Source organism: Temnothorax nylanderi, unplaced genomic scaffold (genome assembly GCF_030848795.1).
Source record: "Temnothorax nylanderi isolate EJ_2023f unplaced genomic scaffold, tnyl_v1.0 TNYL_tig1260_pilon, whole genome shotgun sequence".
In the NCBI taxonomy this organism is placed as follows: Eukaryota; Metazoa; Arthropoda; class Insecta; order Hymenoptera; family Formicidae; genus Temnothorax; species Temnothorax nylanderi.
Genome location: NW_027250322.1, coordinates 1 through 19,990, shown reverse-complemented (window position 1 = coordinate 19,990; position 19,990 = coordinate 1). Strand labels below are relative to the sequence as shown.

Here is a 19,990-nt window from a genome sequence, read left to right as displayed (position 1 = left end):
CAACGAGTACGAATCGAATTGATAGTCCTGCAGTTCTCTGTTTATACGTCTCTCCTCTCGCATCCACCGCCAGTAATCAATATTAATAAATCCTGGGATATGGTAGTCCATACGCAGCTGTAAGATAAACATTAAAAATATTACTTTTTCTTAAAACATGCGCACGCACGCACAAAGGAAAAAATTATACCCACGCAATCTCGGGGGATGCGGATCCGCACCCACAAGTCCTCCATCTGCACCTCGATCCTTAAAATGCGCCGCACCCATCGCGGCCACATCCACTAAACAAAAAAGAAAAAACATTAAAAACTCTATAATGTATGTCACTACACTTTTGTCGCACTTCGTACCAAGATGTTCCTTGGAAAAAATATTTCAATGTACTCCATTGTCACACACGCACTCAATCAAAAATTCACGCGGAATCTGATAGCTGTCGATCGTCGCTAAAGATGTTCGTTATACTGACCGCGCTCTAGCCCGAGCTCAATTTATAGGGCATTGAAAAATGAAGAGAGAGGGTTGTACGTGATTTATCTGTGACATATTATATTATCAAAACTAGCTATCATGAAAAATAATCTTCTACTTACCTTTGCATCATGCAGTCGCAGGTGGATACTCTGAACCGCTATCGAATAAGATGAGAAGCGAGGATGCGCGTGATTTATCTGCGGCGTATTATGTTATGCAAAAATAATCCTCGCGAGAAAAAAGACAGCTATCAAGGTTAATAAAACAAGCTTCACTAAAATAGTTAAAAATACTGCAGGCTATGTCTTTCACAAATGACATGTGCACACAGGACACAGATTACATGGCATAATTAGATATAATGGATCTCCACATGATGAACAGAAGAGACCGTCCATGAGTACATAAAGACGGGTGTCATGTTTTCGCTCAGCGTACAACATTGAGAACAGTCCGCTTATTCTCACCATACATGATACACAAAACTTTGCGTGCCCGGAAGTGAAATAAAAGTATGTGCAACACATCTTTTTCAAAGGATTCAACGTATTCACTTCAGCTTGGTTTAAAACTCTGAAAATTTCTTCCGTATCAGACCTTTCGCTGTCATAACATGAATCGTCTGACAATATTGCATCATCATCATCCATTTCTTCCTCTTCATTCACTTCAACGTCCATTTCTTCTTCTTCTTGTTCATTCACTTCAACTTCCATTCTTTCTTCTCCTTCAAACTGCAATTCTTCGAAATCCATTTTATATACACTCTGTTCCACTCACGCGCTAAAATATAAACTTTGGAAAATATCCGAAGGTTCTTTTCCAATTAAATTCGGTGTTGAGAAACTCCCGGTTCGATCGGAGATCGGCGATTCCCAATTCGCGACGGATCAAATATCGCGCTACGTCGACGTCCGACAAGTACAATCTGCTACAATTTCTCATCCGCGGTTCGCTGATTTTCACTATTTTGAATTTACTATTGAGCACCGGTTTGCACAATTTTATGTACTCGTCGCTCATGTTATGTGTTGTACTCGCGACTTTCGGTCCACGACTACTGAGCGTACCCTCAAATTCATCCTTCTATATCTCACTATTGTCACATCGTTTGTTTAACATATCTAATTTCACAATGATCTCAGCATCCGTACGGATGCGCCTTGCGAAAAATCTACGATGTACAGTTTTGCACGTGTGCAATGAAGTCACCGCGAGACACGTATGTTCATGAAAACGATATCGCAACATTAACTTTCAATGGTTTAATCTGTATAACTGCTATTGAACCGCTATCAAACTTCTTTAAAACATCTTTAAAAACAACTTTAAAAACAGCTATCAAACAACTTTAAAAACAGCTAAAAAACAACTAAAAACAACTAAAAACATCTTTAGAAACAACTAAAAACAACAAAAAACATCTTTAAAAACAACTAAAAACAACTATCAAACAACTAAAAACAACTAAAACAGCTTTAAAAACATCTATCAAACAACTATCAAACAACTAAAAACATCTTTAGAAACAACTAAAAACAACTAAAAACAACAAAAAACATCTTTAAAACAACTAAAAACAACTATCAAACAACTAAAAACAGCTAAAAACAACTAAAAACAACTAAAAACATCTTTAGAAACAACTAAAAACAACTAAAAACAACTAAAAACAACAAAAAACATCTTTAAAAACAACTAAAAACAACAAAAAACATCTTTAGAAACAACTAAAAACAACTAAAAACAACAAAAAACATCTTTAAAAACAACTAAAAACAACTATCAAACAACTAAAAACAGCTTTTGAACAGCTAAAACAGCTTTTGAATAGCTTTTAAACAACTAAAACATCTATATTATATTACAAACTATGTGGGAAAAGGAAATAAAACATTTTATATATACATATATAGTTTATTTTAAAAAAAAATCATAATTTTTTCTGGTGTCGCGACCACCAGTTACATATTTTTAATACATTTTGTAATGCGCAATTCTTAACATGTTTTTCACATCTTATAGTATTAGTAACATCTAGATTATTTAAAGATTCGATATCTTCGTAATCGGCATCCAAAGTCTCAATGTTTAGATTTTTTCTAGCTTTATTCTCAAGTAAATCCACCAGCCATTCTCGTTTCTGGCATCCCTTGACGTACACAAGAGTCGACGTCTCGTCACCCTCTCCAAGCACGGCCGATGTAATTAAATGTTTCGCCATGCTGTATGGCACGTTTCCATCCTCCCATCGTAGTCCATGGTGATTTGCAATCAACCAAGAAGCGCATGATTTGTCGGATTTCGTGAGGAGACTCCATGGCATGGGACATGTAAAAATGTAATGTGCCAAAACGGTCCCGTTTCTCAGAACCGCCACCTCCTTTACGACAAATTTCATCCCGACGGTGAAGCCTTGCAGATCGACAAACGTTGGTACGATCATGACGAAACGACGGAGCAATCTGTATCTTATCGCGGTACATCAGTGCTTCTTATATCGCAATACCCGCTGATATTGCAATTTACATGATTTTGCGCACTACGTTCGACAATGGACAGTATTCGATTACACGATCATGCAAGATGAGGCAATAGGCGGTAGTATTTGCCGGTACATTCTCTTTGCAGTCAAATTCTATTCGCACATCCACGGTGGCGCTCTTGACAGATTCGTTTTGTCGCGAGCAATCGATGACCACAAAAGGTCCTTCCATCAGGAATGTATACAAGCTGCAAAGCGTATCACTGGAATCGTATCCGTAATAAGCTTTACGAAAACGCGCATACATATCGAAAAGGACGGCGTATCGATTTTTGCCAAAATCCAGATTCAAGTCGTCGTACGGATAAAATTCAGAGTTTAGATAAAGTTTCACGTTGGTCAAGTTACAGTCATCGAATACGCTAACATTTTGAGACATGATATTCTTGCGCCCGGTCTGCAGCGCAAAGATAACGTATCGCGGCTTCTCCAGCTGAGTCGCCGTTTTGACGGCCCACGAATGCTTGGTCGTGCTCTGCAACATGGGGTACTCGTACAGATCCCACGAACGGAAACTAACACTAAGATATCGCCCGCTTTCCAAGGCCCGTAGCATGGATAGCTTATTGATCTCGTTTAATGTGACGTGAGGCATTCGCCACTGTACTTTAAACAATTCAATTTCCGGCTCCGTCGCCGGATTTCCCACAATGCAATTGTTATCGCTGCGCGCTCGTATCAAAATTAATTCGTGACGAGCGTTAACAACCACGCGTTTGTAATCCTCGCAAAAGCCCAGCAACCTCTTGAGCGGTACGCAAAAGTTGAAGTATCCTTCCGGTATGCTCGATGAAACGTCCCATCCAGCATTCCGCATGAGTTGAGAATCATTATACGATAGCGATACATAGTTCTTGATGGTACTGGTTATTCCAACGTTTCTGTTGCGATCAATCTCCACACCGTTGAGCTCGTATCGAATCTCATCGAACATGAACGCTGCACAATTATTCGCAAGCGTTGCCTGAGACTCGTCATCCCTTTTCTTTATCGTCAATCTTCCTTCAACGTAGAGAAAGCTCTCGCACGGCAACGTGTATAAATCCTGTTGTTGTATGGGTATTCTTATCTCATCGTTATGTCCAAACGTTGTGTTGGCATACGGATTGTACGTGTGTGTCTCAATCTTGACGACGCTGTCGTCAAAGATCGGTTCACCTCCAATGTTTAAGATATTAGCCATTTCGTACGACGAAACCCAATGATTTCAGAAATTCAACGTTCGACGCAGTGAGTTTCTTCTTTGGCGATCGGATTGTCTCTCTAATTTTGTTTCTCGTCTGTTGCACCTGCTCAGCTTCGTTCAGTACGAGCATCTCACGTTATCGCTGTCGTCTTCGTACATGCAGTCTAACGGTGATCTCCTCTCCACGAAAATCAATCAATCGGCCGTCCTGATCCACGACGCGAAGCGTCAAGTCCGAAATGCTCCGTACGATGATCGGAAGGTAAATGATCTGTGCCGGCGTTTCCGATATCTTATATCCTGGAGGCACACTCGGTGAAAACTCGTGTATCGTGTGCACGTACTTGTCGTTGCTGTACGCACCCGCGGTCACGTTACACTCTATGCGAATGATGTTTACGTTGATGATATTTATCGGAACATCCGATTCGTGCCATTGTCGCGACTCCAGCACGCGATTCGCTGAAAATCCCAGCAGCGATCCAATGTTGTTCGGTTTGGTGAAATTTATCCGATAAGCGCACTTGATCTCGCTCTTCATCGTATTGTTATTAGCCCGAATAATCAATGGGTGCGATTCATCTTCATTTATCGAGACATTATTGGATTGATCCCATAAAAGAGCGCGTTTCAGATACATGTCTATATCACGCAGTTCGTACGATCCTTCGGGAATGGTAATCTCCTTGTCGTCGTCATAGTAGAATTTATTGTTCGACGAATTTACATTCGGTATCGTGTGATAGGTTTCAAAATCTGTCAGACCGAGCTCGTAATCGCCATCGCTCAAATCCACGGCGGGAAAGTAGCTTACCGCGAGGATGCTGCTCTTGCCGGTGAGCGTAAATGTCAGTGACATGTTTGAATGAATACTGAGATTAAACAGCGTAACGCCGGTCTTTAAATTGATTGTCAGCCGACTGTAGAAAACGCAGACACAGTTGTCCACAATTGCTCTGATCGTATCGCTGATATGGCGTGCGATTGTACTCTATTACATTGTTCTTTAGATACTGCGCCAATTCTCTCGGTGGTCGAAGATTGCCAAAACTGTCGAAATATATGGCACGATCTCCCCTCTTCGCGTACGCCACCCAGTGAGTACCCGGTCCCTCAGTATTATCCAAATTCACGATACCGCTTTCGTTTCGACGTACACCGCCGATCGGTAACGAGTCGCGCATGAAAATACCTCGAAAATATGGAATGCGCATACGCTTTGCCAATTGTTGCAGTTGTACGTTGGTAGTTACACCCTTGGGGATTTTTAGCGTCTCTTCGACGTTTTTTTTTTTCTCGAGACTCCCCGTCCGCGTTTGTACGGAGCGAGATAAAGTCCGTGACCTTCCATGGCGCGATTGTGACGTTGCATCTCTTCCAGCTGACGTCGCGCGGCTTTGTTATCGTTCACGGCCTTTGCGACTCCCGCCGCTCCGCCGACCAACGAACCGAGAACCCCTAATAACGGCAGGATCGGTAGAATACCACCGCGTTTCGCTATCGGAAGTATTCGCTTGTTCTTCTTCTTTTTCTTCGTTTTCAAACCCATACCGAGTTTCGTTTTAGCCTTCATGGCCGCCCAGACGGCTGTAGCTGCAGCTCTCTCTCCGAGAGTCGAATCGTTCGCGGTGACACGTTTTCGCGCTTTCGCGGCAAGTATATTGTCTGCCACGTGTCGTTCTGCGAGATCGCTGCTACGCGAGTAGGCTATGTCGTGCTCGCGACACGCTGCGTCCAATGGATTAATACCCTGATCACCTCTTGCCAATCGTGTTTCTAAATGAGTTCCCGGACCGCAAAATTGATAGCCGGGAATGTGTAATTCGATCGGAAGCGCGTTTATCGCGCGATTCAACAGACCTCGACCTATCTTCGGCGGCATTCGCCACAGTTTTTTATCAACGGCGGCGGACCGTCGATGTGCGTTTGCTGACACGACAAATTATAATGTATTAAACAGCGACGGTATTGCTGAACCTCCGAATCTGCCTTGATATGTTCGGGAAGCTTATCCCACAAATAATCTATATGATTATAAAACTGCCGTAGTAGAATGACCTTTGGTATATACTTTAACTGCTCGGCGGTTAAATCGTAAATATCGCTGTTATCCGACACGAGCAAAAACATTTTAAAGACTGAGCATCTCAGCTCTACGCGCCTCTATAAATAGGCCAGCTTTCTCGATACTGTTTTTCATTCGTTGTGGAGGGGAGGTAAAATGCGGTTTGTACGACAATCGCGGACGATCAAAGTGACAAACTTTGACGATAGGATACAGTTAACGAAAGAGGTACGCAAACATGGAGACATGCTACCGATTTCTATACGTGGTATCATCTGCGGTCCGTCGAATTGCGGCAAGACAAACGTCTTGATAAGCTTGCTGGAAAGTCCGCACGGTGTACGTTTCGAGAACGTGTATGTGTACTCGAAATCGCTGCAACAGTCGAAATACCGATATTTGGAGAATATACTAACACCGATAGAAGAAATTGGCTACTTTACGTTCTCGAATAACAGTGACGTCATTCCACCGAGCGAGGCGCTCCCGAATTCTATTTTTATCTTTGATGACGTGGCATGCGACAAGCAGGATACGATAAGAGAATACTTTGCAATGGGCCGGCACGCCGACGTTGACTCCTTCTATCTTTGTCAGACGTATGCAAAGATACCGAAGCATCTTATACGCGACAACGCGAATTTATTGATTCTGTTTAAACAGGATGGTACCAATCTGAAACACATATTCAACGATCACGTAAACACAGATATGTCATACGATGATTTCAGCAAATTGTGTGATACATGTTGGCAACAAAAGTATGGATTCGTGGTGATAGACAAGGACAGCGCGATTTCGAATGGTCGATACAGAAAAGGATTTAACGACTTTGCGATACCGAAACGCGGTTAGTTGTTGTCGACGCGCCGATTGAACAACGTTATCGCAACATGGACAGCGGCGAGGAGATTAGAGAGCGCGAGAGAATAGCAAATCAAATTGCGAAAACAAGCGATTCGATTCGCAAAAAGTATCACGCCTTGAAAACTGGCAAAATGGAGGAAGATATCGCGTTGGAGAGACACTTTAAGCCCATCATCGAGCCTCTAAGGCAGATTGCCGAAAACACCGTTGGCAAAGAATCTGACGTGTCAAAGATTGAGAATGAAACGGTGTGGGAAGACGAAGAGCCAAAGTTCAAACGAAAACGACCAAACGCCTCGTTTAACGACTCTGTAATGGCTTCAACTCCGGTTACGTTGAAACGATCGATAAATGTGCCATCTAATTTGAGCGAAATAACCAAAATTTTACAACCGCATAAATCGAAACGATCGACAGGTCCATTGAATGAACCACCGATAACCTCTGCGCCTTCCGTGCAACCCACAATACTCGAATCACTCGCAAACGAAGATGTTTTCGAAACCACGGATGACTCACTCGTGACGTCCGTTCGACAGCAGTTGCAAACATCTGAGGGTCGAGAAACGTTGCGAGATCACTTTGGTCTATTGGGCCAAAAGTACGTCGGGGCAGTTCTGAGCGGCGATCAAGAAAGCGGTATAGACACCGTATACGGCGTTTATTTCAGCAACGATGGAATGATGCTCGGTAATAAACGTTTTGACGTGAACAACGCGGACAACATAATTATCGACGGCATACGATACGCTGGCACACGCGGTCTTTACGAGTTGATCTTTAAGAAATTTCCCAATGACGATATCTACACGGTGGACGATATGCAAACATACAAGAGCATTCTGTTGACGACGAGTGCTCATAAGCGCAATTATGATGCTCACGCTCGAATAAATGGCAACAGGGGATACAAGTACACACAAATAATCGCACCGTTGATTTCGGGTAAAAAAGCTGGAAAAGGTATACCGCGTGCCACGACATTAAACGGCAACAAGATCGACCATATAATTGCATCGTCGATTTCGGGTAAAAAAGCTGGAAAAGGTATACCGCGTGCCATGACATTAAACGACAACAAGATCGACTATGTTCATTGGGACGATCCCAACGAGCTTGTAGATCGTCTCCGATTGCTCGAAGCTTCGCGCCTAGCGGGTCACACCGGTCACGATAACGAGATCCTGTCGATTATCGAGGAACTTCGCGAGGCTGGACTTATTATAAATTAAACCGCGCGTCGGCGAGTCGTTCAATCAACATCGAAATGCCGATCAACAAGTTTGGTATATCGCTCGGAAGAGGCGGTGCGGAACCGTACTATCAATGGAGCGGATTAATCAGAAATTACGTGCGCGATAACGCTCTTTGCATGGTCGCCACCGACTTTGACGCGAAATCGCGCAAGATTCGACGGATAGCGCCGCCTGTAGATGATGGCGATGCAGCCAATAAACGTTACGTGCAGCAGAGCGTGCAAATTTTGAAGGATCAGCAGGATGAAATTGAGAGAAAGATGGCCACATTCCAGAATAACGCGCAAATTACCCTAAACGAACTTCAAAAGATGATTCAAGATGTAATTGCGAATCATCGCGAATAGATAAGAACGTACATCTGATCTCTGCGTCAGTTGCGCGTCAGCGTCATGGCTAGTAAGAAGCAATCAACTGAGAAACGGAGGCTGGTGGAAGAACTACACGCTCCTGCGAGAAGAAATTTTTCGCGAAGACGCGTCATAGTGCGCGGATACGATGACCTGTGGCAGGCGGATGTGGTCGAGATGCGTCCATACACGCGATTCAACAGAGGCTACTACTACATACTCACCGTTATCGACGTGCTGAGCAAGCACGCATGGGCCGTACCGCTCAAGGCCAAGAGCGGAACCGAGGTTACTACGGCGATAGCGAAAATAATTCGAGACGGCGGAAGATGTCCGAAAAATCTGCAGACTGACAAGGGCAAAGAATTTTACAACGCAAACGTGCAGAAACTCTTGAAGAAACATAATATCAATCACTATTCGACCTATTCCGTAATGAAGGCATCGGTCGTCGAACGATTCAATCGCACGCTCAAGAACGATATGTGGAAAATGTTTACGCTCAACGGAAATTACAAATGGATCGATTCGCTGTCGGGTCTCGTATCGGATTACAACGCGCGAAAGCATCGAACTATCGGCATGCGACCCATCGATGTTACCCCCGCGATCACCGACAAGCTCCTAACAACGGTGTACAGCCACGTAAAGATCGCTGGTCCCGCGCGATTCAGAGTGGGCGACTCGGTACGCGTGAGTAAATTCAAGACAATCTTCGAGAAAGGATACACGCCAAATTGGACCACGGAGGTGTTTAGAATCGTCAAAGTGCAGAAAACTAATCCCGTGACGTATCTATTGGAAGATTCCTGCGGAAAACCCGTCGCCGGCGGCTTCTACGAATACGAGTTACATTGCGTTGCCAATCCCGACGTGTATCTCGTTGAAAAAGTTTTGCGCAAAAGGGGGGATGAGGTTTATGTAAAGTGGTTAGGATTTGATAATTCACACAATTCATGGATACACAAGAATAATGTATTGTAAAAATTTATTACAATATAAAAACATATTATACATACAAATGAGTCATTTATTTTCATACATATCTAAATGTATTTACAATTGTATTTTACAAAGGTATTTTATAATGCCCCCATGGCAGCGTCTCGGTAGAACCGGGTATAATGTATCGCTTATCATCGTACGGACTTAGAGCTATTTTCGTTTCGGACACGGTGTATACCTCGTGCTGTTTGGATCTTATGCAGGCTTGCTGTCGCGTCATTTCAATTTCGTCGTGCAGACATCGCGTGTAATCGTCGAACGTTATCGACCTGGCTACGACGTTACTCTTAACACCTTTAGCCTTTTTCGTATCTTTCTTACCGTCGACTCGCAAGGCGTACATCTTTGCTCTAAGCCCGACGAATTCGGTCATTATCGCACCGTTATTTTCGTCTTTCATTAAGCCCGGTACTTTTTTATTGGCGAGTGGGATACCGTACGCATTATCGATCGCGTAATCGCTAGTGTCAAATCTAATAATGTGGCGCTTCATGGTGTCATACACATCGTCGCACTCGATGTGATAAATGAGACTGTCCGTATCGGTGTACGTGACTTTACACTTGTCGTGATACAATGGTAACATGTACTCGTGGTGAAATTCGTACAAACATGTCTTGGATATATCGAGGATGCACATACCCACGTAGATTGGTTTGTCGAACTTCACCTCGAGTTTTCGCATTTCTATTGCTACTAAATTCTCCGAAAAGACGCTTCGGCTATGAAAATTTGGTTTCGCGATCATTGCCTCCGCGCCGTATCTACCCTCCCAATGAGTCACGAGTCGCACGTCAACGTGATTGCGCACATTCTCCATGGTTTTGCCAAACACAGCATTGTTCATCAATTTGTATAAATTTTTCTCGAAATCATTCTTGGCCAATGTTCTAAATTTCGTATTAAGTTCTATATAATCGCGAAGCCATGGAGATTGCGCGAATTTCAATATGCGGTGAATCTTTGATATACGGAGACCATGACGAGTGCACTGCTGCAGGTTGCGATAATGTATGACGTAACGTTTCTTATCGTATAATGTTGCGAGGAGCTTGTCCTGCCGCTTACCGGGTGGTTTATCGCGCGTCGGACAGAACGGTAGGTCAGTGTGCGCGTCGTGAAGATGTTGCGGATATTCCAAGTCGACTTCGAGAATGTAGCCTATCGTGGAATCCAACGCGACATCCATAACATTAAAATCGGTCACGTCGTCAACCCATTGAAAATCTGCGTATGGCAATGGTTGACACATTGCCCAGCCGTATAAGTTGTTTACGTCGAAATACATCAGATATGACGACGGTTTCGATGGATCGTACGACTGCATGTACTTGTTGTTGGCCAGCGCGTATCTGTTTGAACATTGACTCAAACCGCCGCGTATACCGCGTTCGATAAACATGACCATGTCAATGTCGGTGAGCAATTCGAAATTGATACGCGTATGCTTCAACATAGCATCCCACGTAAAACCTGGTAGAGTATAATAATACGCGGGATCGAGTCCATAACTCGCGACGCAGCTATCGCGAAAATTTTCAAAGATATCGGCCAACAGCAAGACATCGGTTTTGAGATATAAATCGCTGTAGTCACCGAGCGTTCGAATGGTGAACCGCTGCCAGACGTTGACGGCGTGCGCGTAATCGCTCTCGGATACGGTGTCACCTGTCAATGAACTATAAAACGAGTCGCGCGGTGGTAAACACGAGTCCTCCAACTTTTCGACGCAGTCAATGTACTCGTACGGAAATACGCCTTTTCGTGTCAGCAAATCAAAATTTTCTGCGGATATTTTACAAAATTCGCGTTGCAATATTCGCAGTTTATCCTTGCTGAGATATGATGCCAATTTGTCGAGACTAGCGGTGAGAAACTTGTACGAATCGATAAATCGCAATTTGACGCAAGTTTTCTTATCTTTATCTTCGGTGCTTTTAACGTTTTTCGTAAACGAAATATATTTCTCTTTTGTAATTGGGAGCAAGTCTACATGTCCTTCGTACGCTGTTGCTATTTCCGTTATAATAAAATGCGCGTCATAGCCCGATAAATTATGAAAAACTATGGGAATGCAATGCGAATCTTTATAGTTTAGATTACAGTTTGAGTGCGCGGGACCTCTGTACTGACCGGTCAGATGACAATGATCGCGTACTCGCACGTCGTCTGGCTCGAACGGTTTTTCGCACACGTGACAGTGCGTTGCGCTGTTAAACTTTTCCCACTCGTCTCGCGTGAAATCCGCCATGGGTACATTAGTGGACAAGATTGTCTTTACGTCGTGAGCTAAACGTCTTAGCTCCTCGGCGAACCACGCGACGCACTCCTTATCGCGACGAAACCGATACATTGATAGCGAGTCGTCGTACGAGCAGCGCACGTAGTATCCTATGCTAAATACGCGATGATGTTGATACGTGTACCTGGACGTTTCCGGATCCGCTTCCATCTTCTCCAGGGTACATTCAAGGTCGGCGTATACTATAAACGGAACTCGTTCCTTCCTGCCGTGATTCTTGAAAGCCAACCACTTGTCGTTATCGCTCGGTAACTTGATCGCGCAGTCGTTCATCTCCCGACAGTCGACGGTGTGGGCTTCCAATTTCTCGCTCGTGTAGAAATAGTGCAGACATCTGTAAATAATGAAATTTTTTTTATATATCTTTCACGTAAAATTATTTTTATTATTTATTAGAATGTATACTCACCGATCGCAAAAGTATTTTTTGTTCCTATTCTTGCTCAATTGCGAGCTCACGAGGCGGGATAGGTTCTTGATCCACGCAAAATGTCCCACGTTGTCGTCGTGCACGTACAGCATATTTACATGCCTGTCCATCTTTCGACCAGTAACCCGTATTGGCAAGATCGCAAGTTCCTTGTTTTTTTTCTCGATACCGTACACATTGATGGAGATTTCGTTGTGATCTTCAAACCGTTTAATTTGATCCAACGTCATTGGAAATTTAATGTTTGTAAGATTTAGTACCGACGTGTAATGAGGATACGACGATTGCAGATCTGCATTTATTTGGGCTGGATGCAGAGCCGCCATCACTGACCATGCGAAACATGCATTGTCCATTGATCGCACGTTTATCACCGCTCTCTTCAATTTAATTTCTCGCGGTATTTCCACAAGACACCCCGCGTGCAATGGATTATATTTGTTCACATTTACAGTCAAAGTAAGTATACGCGACAACGCCCATCCGCTATCGCGTTCCTGGAATTCCTCCAGCTTTGCTTGGGTAGGCTCGATGACGTGTCGCTTGTACCACTCACACAAATCGGACTCACGGAAGAGTTCATAGTTTCTCGTAGCGATACTTTTATTCGCGCGTTTGTCGCCCGCAACAAATTCACCATTAAACATTGTGTTTATTTTTACATTTTCATGTCGTTGCATGACGATTCGCACATGAATGAGTACAATGTCTCTCGCATCTTTGAGAAATTGATGAGGGTCGATGTGTTTGGAATTTATTACCACACCGGTCAGTATACGACTTTCAAAAGCCGTATCTATCTCACGCCATCTAAGTCCTGTCTCACTCGCACTGTATCCTGCACCCACATGCACGAAACGTTGACGTACCGAGTCTTTCAGACCTTCGAGTCGTGCGATACAGGCGACCAACGACTGTTTGAGACCGATCGCTAATCGCGGCCGTTTAATTCGACTTTGTTCTTCCAACGATTCGATAAACTCGTCGCATCGTTGCTCCCACGCGGCAAAGTCTTCCCTCGAATTTAAAAGGGTGGATTGCTCCAACAACTCTTGCTCCATGTTCCTCTTTCTACCACAATTTGTTGCACTCGCGACTTCCAGTCCTCGGCCACTGAGCGTATCCCCCAGATTCGTCAATTTATATCCTACTAATAATGCAACGTTTGCTTTTTTATCATATCTAATTTCATCTCAGCATCCGTACGGATGCGCCTTTCGAAAAAAAACTGCAAAATTTGCAGTTTTACACGTGTTCGATGAAATCATCGCGAGACTTCTTGACGAATCCGTCTATAATTTAAACGAGAAGACACTCGTATGTCTTCTTATACGCGGAAATAATTTAATTGTAAGATGATTTTGTAAAGGGTTGGCTTCCCTAAAATGTCTTTCAACCCCATCAGAGGAATAAAGTGCATAGTAATCTAACCTATTTGTATGAATTCTTGTCGACACAAAATTCATGCCACATGACAAATAAATAAGTTTATAATATGGTAAAAAGTTTAAACGATTTTTCTTTTTCATTTACCATTCATCCCATTCCCTGTCATTAGAATTAAGCTGTCTTCGTTTATCGCTTACTTAAATGTAATATTAAAAATAAATATCGCGAAGATCCAAACGATTAAATAGCGTGAGCGAGAACGCGAACGGGAGCCGCGAGCGAGAAGACGCGCGCGAACGGGAACGAGAGAGAGACCGCGAGCGAGGGAGAGAGAGAGACCGCGCGAACGAGAAGACGTGCGCGAACGGGAATGAGAGAGAGACCGCGAGCGATGGAGAGAGAGAGACCGCGACCGTGAAGACGCGCGAGAATGGGGGACGGGGGCGCGAAAGAACATCTACGAGGGGGAGATAACGCGAACGAGACGTCGCGCGGACCAACGCGGCCGTTGCACGCGGACCTCGCGGCGCGGCGAAAACGCGGACCCCCTCTCCCGCGGCGCGGCAAAAACGCGGTACCCCCGCGAAATCCGATACCCGTGTGTAACCCGATACCCCCGCGGCGCCCCGAAAACGGTTCACGATAACGAGATCCTGTCGATTATCACACACACACACACACACACACACACTCACACGCGCGCATGCACGCACACAGAGTAATTTAGAACTAACATAGTTTACCTACTGTTATTGAATAAGGAAGAGAATCAACCTGGTTTTGTGAATAACATCCTATTTACCGATGAATCGTACTTTACGCGCGATGGTATTTTCAATAGTCACAATACGCATCTCTGGGCGAACGAGAATCCAAATGGATATCACATTAAAAGTTACCAGCATCGATTCAGTATTAATTTATGGGCTGGCATATTAAACACTTCGATAGTAAGTTTTATGATTTTGTACAAAAATGTATAACATTCTTCACAAATTTCATTGCTCATATAAAAATTTCAGATCGGTCCGTTTGAACTGCCTGCGAGACTCACAGGACATATTTACACCAATTTTTTACAAACCGACTTGTTGGATCTAATAGAAAAATTGCCTTTGGACCAGAGACGACAAATGTTTTTTCAACACGACGGAGCGCCGGCCCATGCATCTTTACGCGCGCGTCGCGTGTTGGATGCGAGCTATCCGGATAGATGGATAGGCCGCGGAGGTCCTGTAAATTGGCCAGCGAGATCTCCCGATCTGACTCCATTAGATTTTTTCCTCTGGGGCACTGTGAAACAATACGTTTATCGAGAGCGTATCGATAGTCGTGAAGAGTTAGAAGGAAGAATGATTGAAGCATTCGCGACCGTGACGCCGGAAATGATGCGTAACGCACAGCAAAGTTTGATTCGGCGTGCGCGATTGTGCATCCAATGTGGCGGTGGACATTTCGAACATCTTCTGTAATAGGTACACAATATTAATTTTTTGTTTAAACTCTTAATAAAAGTTAGCGCATCTTTTTTGCAGTTGCTATGTGTAGAATTGCAAAACCGCAATAATTCAAGTTCGGTTTTCCATTCAATGACAGCCGATGTATCGTTCACAGTTTGGAAGACCACTTCTTCGTTCTGTATCATACGAATTCAACGTTCAACGACAACATTAATTTGTCTGTTGGGCTCTAGAAAGTCTGTTTCTCGCACGCGATACAGCAATCGCAAAACTACATTATAATTTATTTGTTTACATTCTGGAAAATGTACTCCTTCAAAAAATTAATAAAACAATTTTTTTAATTATTTCCAAGCATGTTAGTATTTCTTTTCTCATCAATTTCTTTTTTCCTATAATCGACATTTTATGCAGCACATCATACTTTGTACCGATTATGAGAATTAAATGTCATTTGTCCGCGGCACGCTTTACATGAATACTTTGCAGTTCGACATGTATCCTGTTTTCGTACGACAATTTAGGAAGTCGGTCTTGAGAATAGTGCACAAAAAAAATAAAATAAATAATAATTTCAAATATTTATATCGAGTTGAGTAAAGTGTGGAAGAGCCGTTCCGATATGCAACATCCCTGAACGCGCGAAATTTAGACAAGCTGATTGGTCAACTATAAACCTTTCCCGTTCAAAAACTGTAGCAGCCTCGACATTTTGGCATTAGGATTTTTGTCTCCAAATAATCTCAGGAATCTGCCATTAACGGGTTACACGTGAGGTCTGGTGCACCCTGTATACACTGAAAAAAAAGATTAGTAACACCAAGTAGAATCGAGTTAACTGAAACTAAATTTCGGGGTTGTATATAATCAACTAAGTTACTCCGTTATTTAAACTAAATTTTTTTATTCTTTCAACTTGTTTTTTGTATGAAAGCAAATGAAAGTTAGGTTCAATCAAATAATTATAAAGGTGATTCAATTATTTCGCAAAGTAACTACAACCCGGAAAAGTTGTACAATATATAAAATACAGAGTATATTTTACTTTTTTCTCGAGTTGAATTGGTAAAGTATAGTGTCGCATGAAATAAAATATTATATGTCCTTCAACCTTTCCTGCAGGTTACGTGAATTAGGATTAACCATTGATTGAAGGAATTGAAACGTTCGAACACTTTATCAGATAGTATTATAAATAACATCTAATGCCGTGTGTGTACAGCCGCCCGCCTGAACAAATTCGCTTCTCTCAACCGGTAACCGGTCACCCATCCAAGTAGTAACCGTGTCCAACGTTGCTTGACATTGATGATCGAACGGCCTAGTGGAGATCCTCTGACTCTAACACTTTTTTCTTGCTTATACTCGTATATAACACATCTTTATAGCGTCCAAAAATCTTGTAATGATATATTAACTGGTAAATATTAAAAACAAAATTTTGATATATAATGAATATTAATACAATAGATTGTAGAATGAAATGTAAATACAACTGTATATATTATCCCATCAACAGACTTCAGGAAGTTGCTATAACTAAAATTCTTTTAGTTGAATCTATTTCGCAAACGGTGTCTAATTATCCAAGTAATGAGTCCGGTGTACTTATTATCAGTTTGATTTGACCCTCCACACAGTAGTAAAATTACTAAAATTCTGGTAGTTCAAAGAACATTGTACATTGTACAAATAACTATATTTGAGTTCCGTTAACCTTTTACTGTTGACTAGATTTTACAGTACAAATAACTACGTCACATTGTGAACTAATTCGACTTTTAATCAATTTGACTCGATACCAGTTTGTGCAACCGAATTCTCGCAACCCTGACACTTAAGGGAACGGTCGGAATGTCCCTCACCGATTTGGATGGGCTTTGGATATGTTGTAGAGCATCAAAAAATATTAGACACGCATTTTTTTTAGCGGCGTATCTCGACGTTTAGGGGTTGAAACAACCCCTCGAAAATAACGGATTTTATAGTTTTTAGCGAATATCTTCGAAAATATAAGGCGTAACGACAAAAAATTTGTACGAAATGTTTATGGCTTTTGTGCTCTTTACAATAACGTAATCAGATTTTTCAAATTTGTCAAATTTTTTAATTTAACCCCACCCCCACCTATTATTTTGCCAAATATAACAATTTTTCCAACGTAAATTTAAGAGCGTCGAATGCCAAATACATCCATGTATATTTTTATTATGATACCATTATTCGATTTTTGGCAAGACGAGATGATATGTGGTATAGGCGTCGCGCTGTAGGTAGGTGTTGCGTTATTTCTGTTCAGTTGCGCCGTATGCTTAAAAATTTCCATTTCAACTCCGGGATGATCGAAAGCGCTGATGCAAAGGCCAGCGCAAGGCGCTGACAGCGAGAGGTTAACGCTATTTCGAGAGTCCTGGACTAGCAACGGAATGTCGACTCCGACATTATAAATACCGCCGAATTGTAAAATCGGGCGGACAGTCGCAAATCATAATCTGAACGAACACGTGCGTCACATTAACCGCTACAATAATATACTATCCCGGTTACGGCAAAACAAAATCAACAACCAAATTCACGCATTTGAATATCATTTGCTTGTGTCATAATTCCGAAACCAAGCATTTCAGATCATAAATCTGAAGTGTAAAGAACTGTGTTGTACGCTGTCGTTTTGTGAACATGGTAAGTGCATTTTTATTGTTAACTTTTATTGGTTTCTTACGCTTGTTACTTTTTTCTTTGATATTGAATATTTAATATAATTTTTTATTCAGCTCTTACTCAATTCTTTGCCAGTTTTGCCAGTGACTATATAATCGTTTTTTGCTCATAAAATGTCACGTTGTAAGCACCTACTATAGTATATTGTGCACCAGGGGAGAAAGCAGCGTTTTTCAGAAGTTTGCCACCCGAGCCAAAGGCGAGAGCGGCAAATCACACGGCGAACCGCCCTTCCACGCCAACGCAAATCACAAGTGCTCAACGAGCTTAACGCGTATACCGACGACTATTCCCGCATACTCACGACTCTAACGCAACAACGCAATACCGACGAATATTCACACATACACACGACTCTAACGCAACAACGCAATACCGACGAATATTCACACATACGCAACGACTCTAACGCAACAACGCATTCACCCGAAGGCTCGAACCACAACGAACCACGCAACACGCACTCGGGCCACTACGATTCCGTACGACAATAGCTGCGGGCGATCTCGCCGTGTCGGCCCTGCCGACAGGCGGTAGTCCTCGCAATTGATACCTACTTTCGGCGGGCGATCTCGCCTTGCCGAATCACGGCAGACGATCGTCCTCGCCTCGGATATCCCCAAGCACGAAATGGCCTGAATCGCGGACGATTCCGCGGCTAGTCGCACTAATCCCGAGATTCCTCGCGAAACCCGGCGATTCCGCGGCACCGCGCCAATCCCGACAACTCTACGGCCTTACCCAACGCACGACACAATACTCGATTTCCTCGAGGGCCCGAGCACTCTACGACTTAACTACGAGACCGAGTGCCATCCACAATACATTGCCACTCGCGAAACGTATTTTCCCGAAATTACCGCGCGACCGCCCGAATCCGCAATATGAGTTGCGCGATCGCGACTCTAACATATATCACGATTATATCTCGATTATTCCACAACATTTAACACGACGCACTGATTACGCAACGTGACTGTCGGCCGTGACGGTGTTCCCGGGGAGGGCGTACCTGATCTCTACTTACTCGAGGATTCGTTCTCGGCGGGGCCCCTTCGTGGATTCTAATCCAGACTTCTCGAGGTAGAGCGCAAGGTATCAATGGGCGCTCGTTCTTCAACAGGTATCACCAGATATTCCAAAGGTAACTGACAGACGGGGCCAGCGCCTCGAACGAATCCTCTTCACCGCGGGGACGCCAGAGTGGTGACCTTACAATTTCTCGATGTTGTCTCCCAAAGGGTCCGGATCGGCAGTCCCAACAGCGCGTTCACCTCGAAATCCGGCACGACAATGCTGAGACGATGGCCCGCCGGGATCGCGCCGGTTCCCCGCGCCTGCGCAGCGGCGCACCGCCTGCCGTGTCCGCCGATCCGAGCGCTATTCCCTGCGCCTAGCGCCGCTCCTTCCTGCGGCGCCACTCGAACTACATTCGCCCCAACGCGGCCTCTTTGAATTATCCGGCTGTCCGGCCGCGATTATCTGGCCGGCGTTACGTGGCTAGGATGGCCGGCCATGGCCACTCCACCGGCAGCCCTCGGGGTGGCGGTCGCAGGGCGTACGCTCCCTGGGTTGTGACGTTGCACCCTGGTCTCCATGACTACATCAGGCGTCCTTCCCGGGGTTCTTGGGTTTCAAACTTCTGCGGTGGCCGCCTCGGGGTCGGATCTCGTGCGGCGGCCTTTGCGTTTGCGCATGCGGGAAGGTCCGGGCGTGACCCGACTGACAGCCACGTCCCCTCGGTCGCTTCCTGGTTCCTCCGATTTCTCCCTCGTTGCGACATAAGGCCGTTACACAGATACCCGGTCACCACCGCGCAATCTCCTTAAAATAATATCAACGCTAATTAATCATTCCGCCGAAGCGGCGCACTCGCCTTCCCCGCTCCGAGCGAGGAAGGCACCCCCGAGTCTCCCTCGGCCGAGCCCGTCCGGGTA

At 43.9% G+C, this 19,990-nt stretch overlaps 1 protein-coding gene across 1 annotated transcript; it reads left to right on the top strand.

The window, feature by feature from the left end:
- The first annotated feature begins 646 nt into the window (after positions 1-646).
- On the top strand, positions 647-15,344 carry LOC139787079 (uncharacterized). Its single transcript, XM_071726169.1, has 3 exons — positions 647-665; positions 14,611-14,822; positions 14,895-15,344. Exons 1-3 carry the CDS (start codon positions 647-649, stop codon positions 15,342-15,344), a joined length of 681 nt encoding a protein of 226 aa, XP_071582270.1.
- The last annotated feature ends 4,646 nt before the right edge of the window (positions 15,345-19,990 follow it).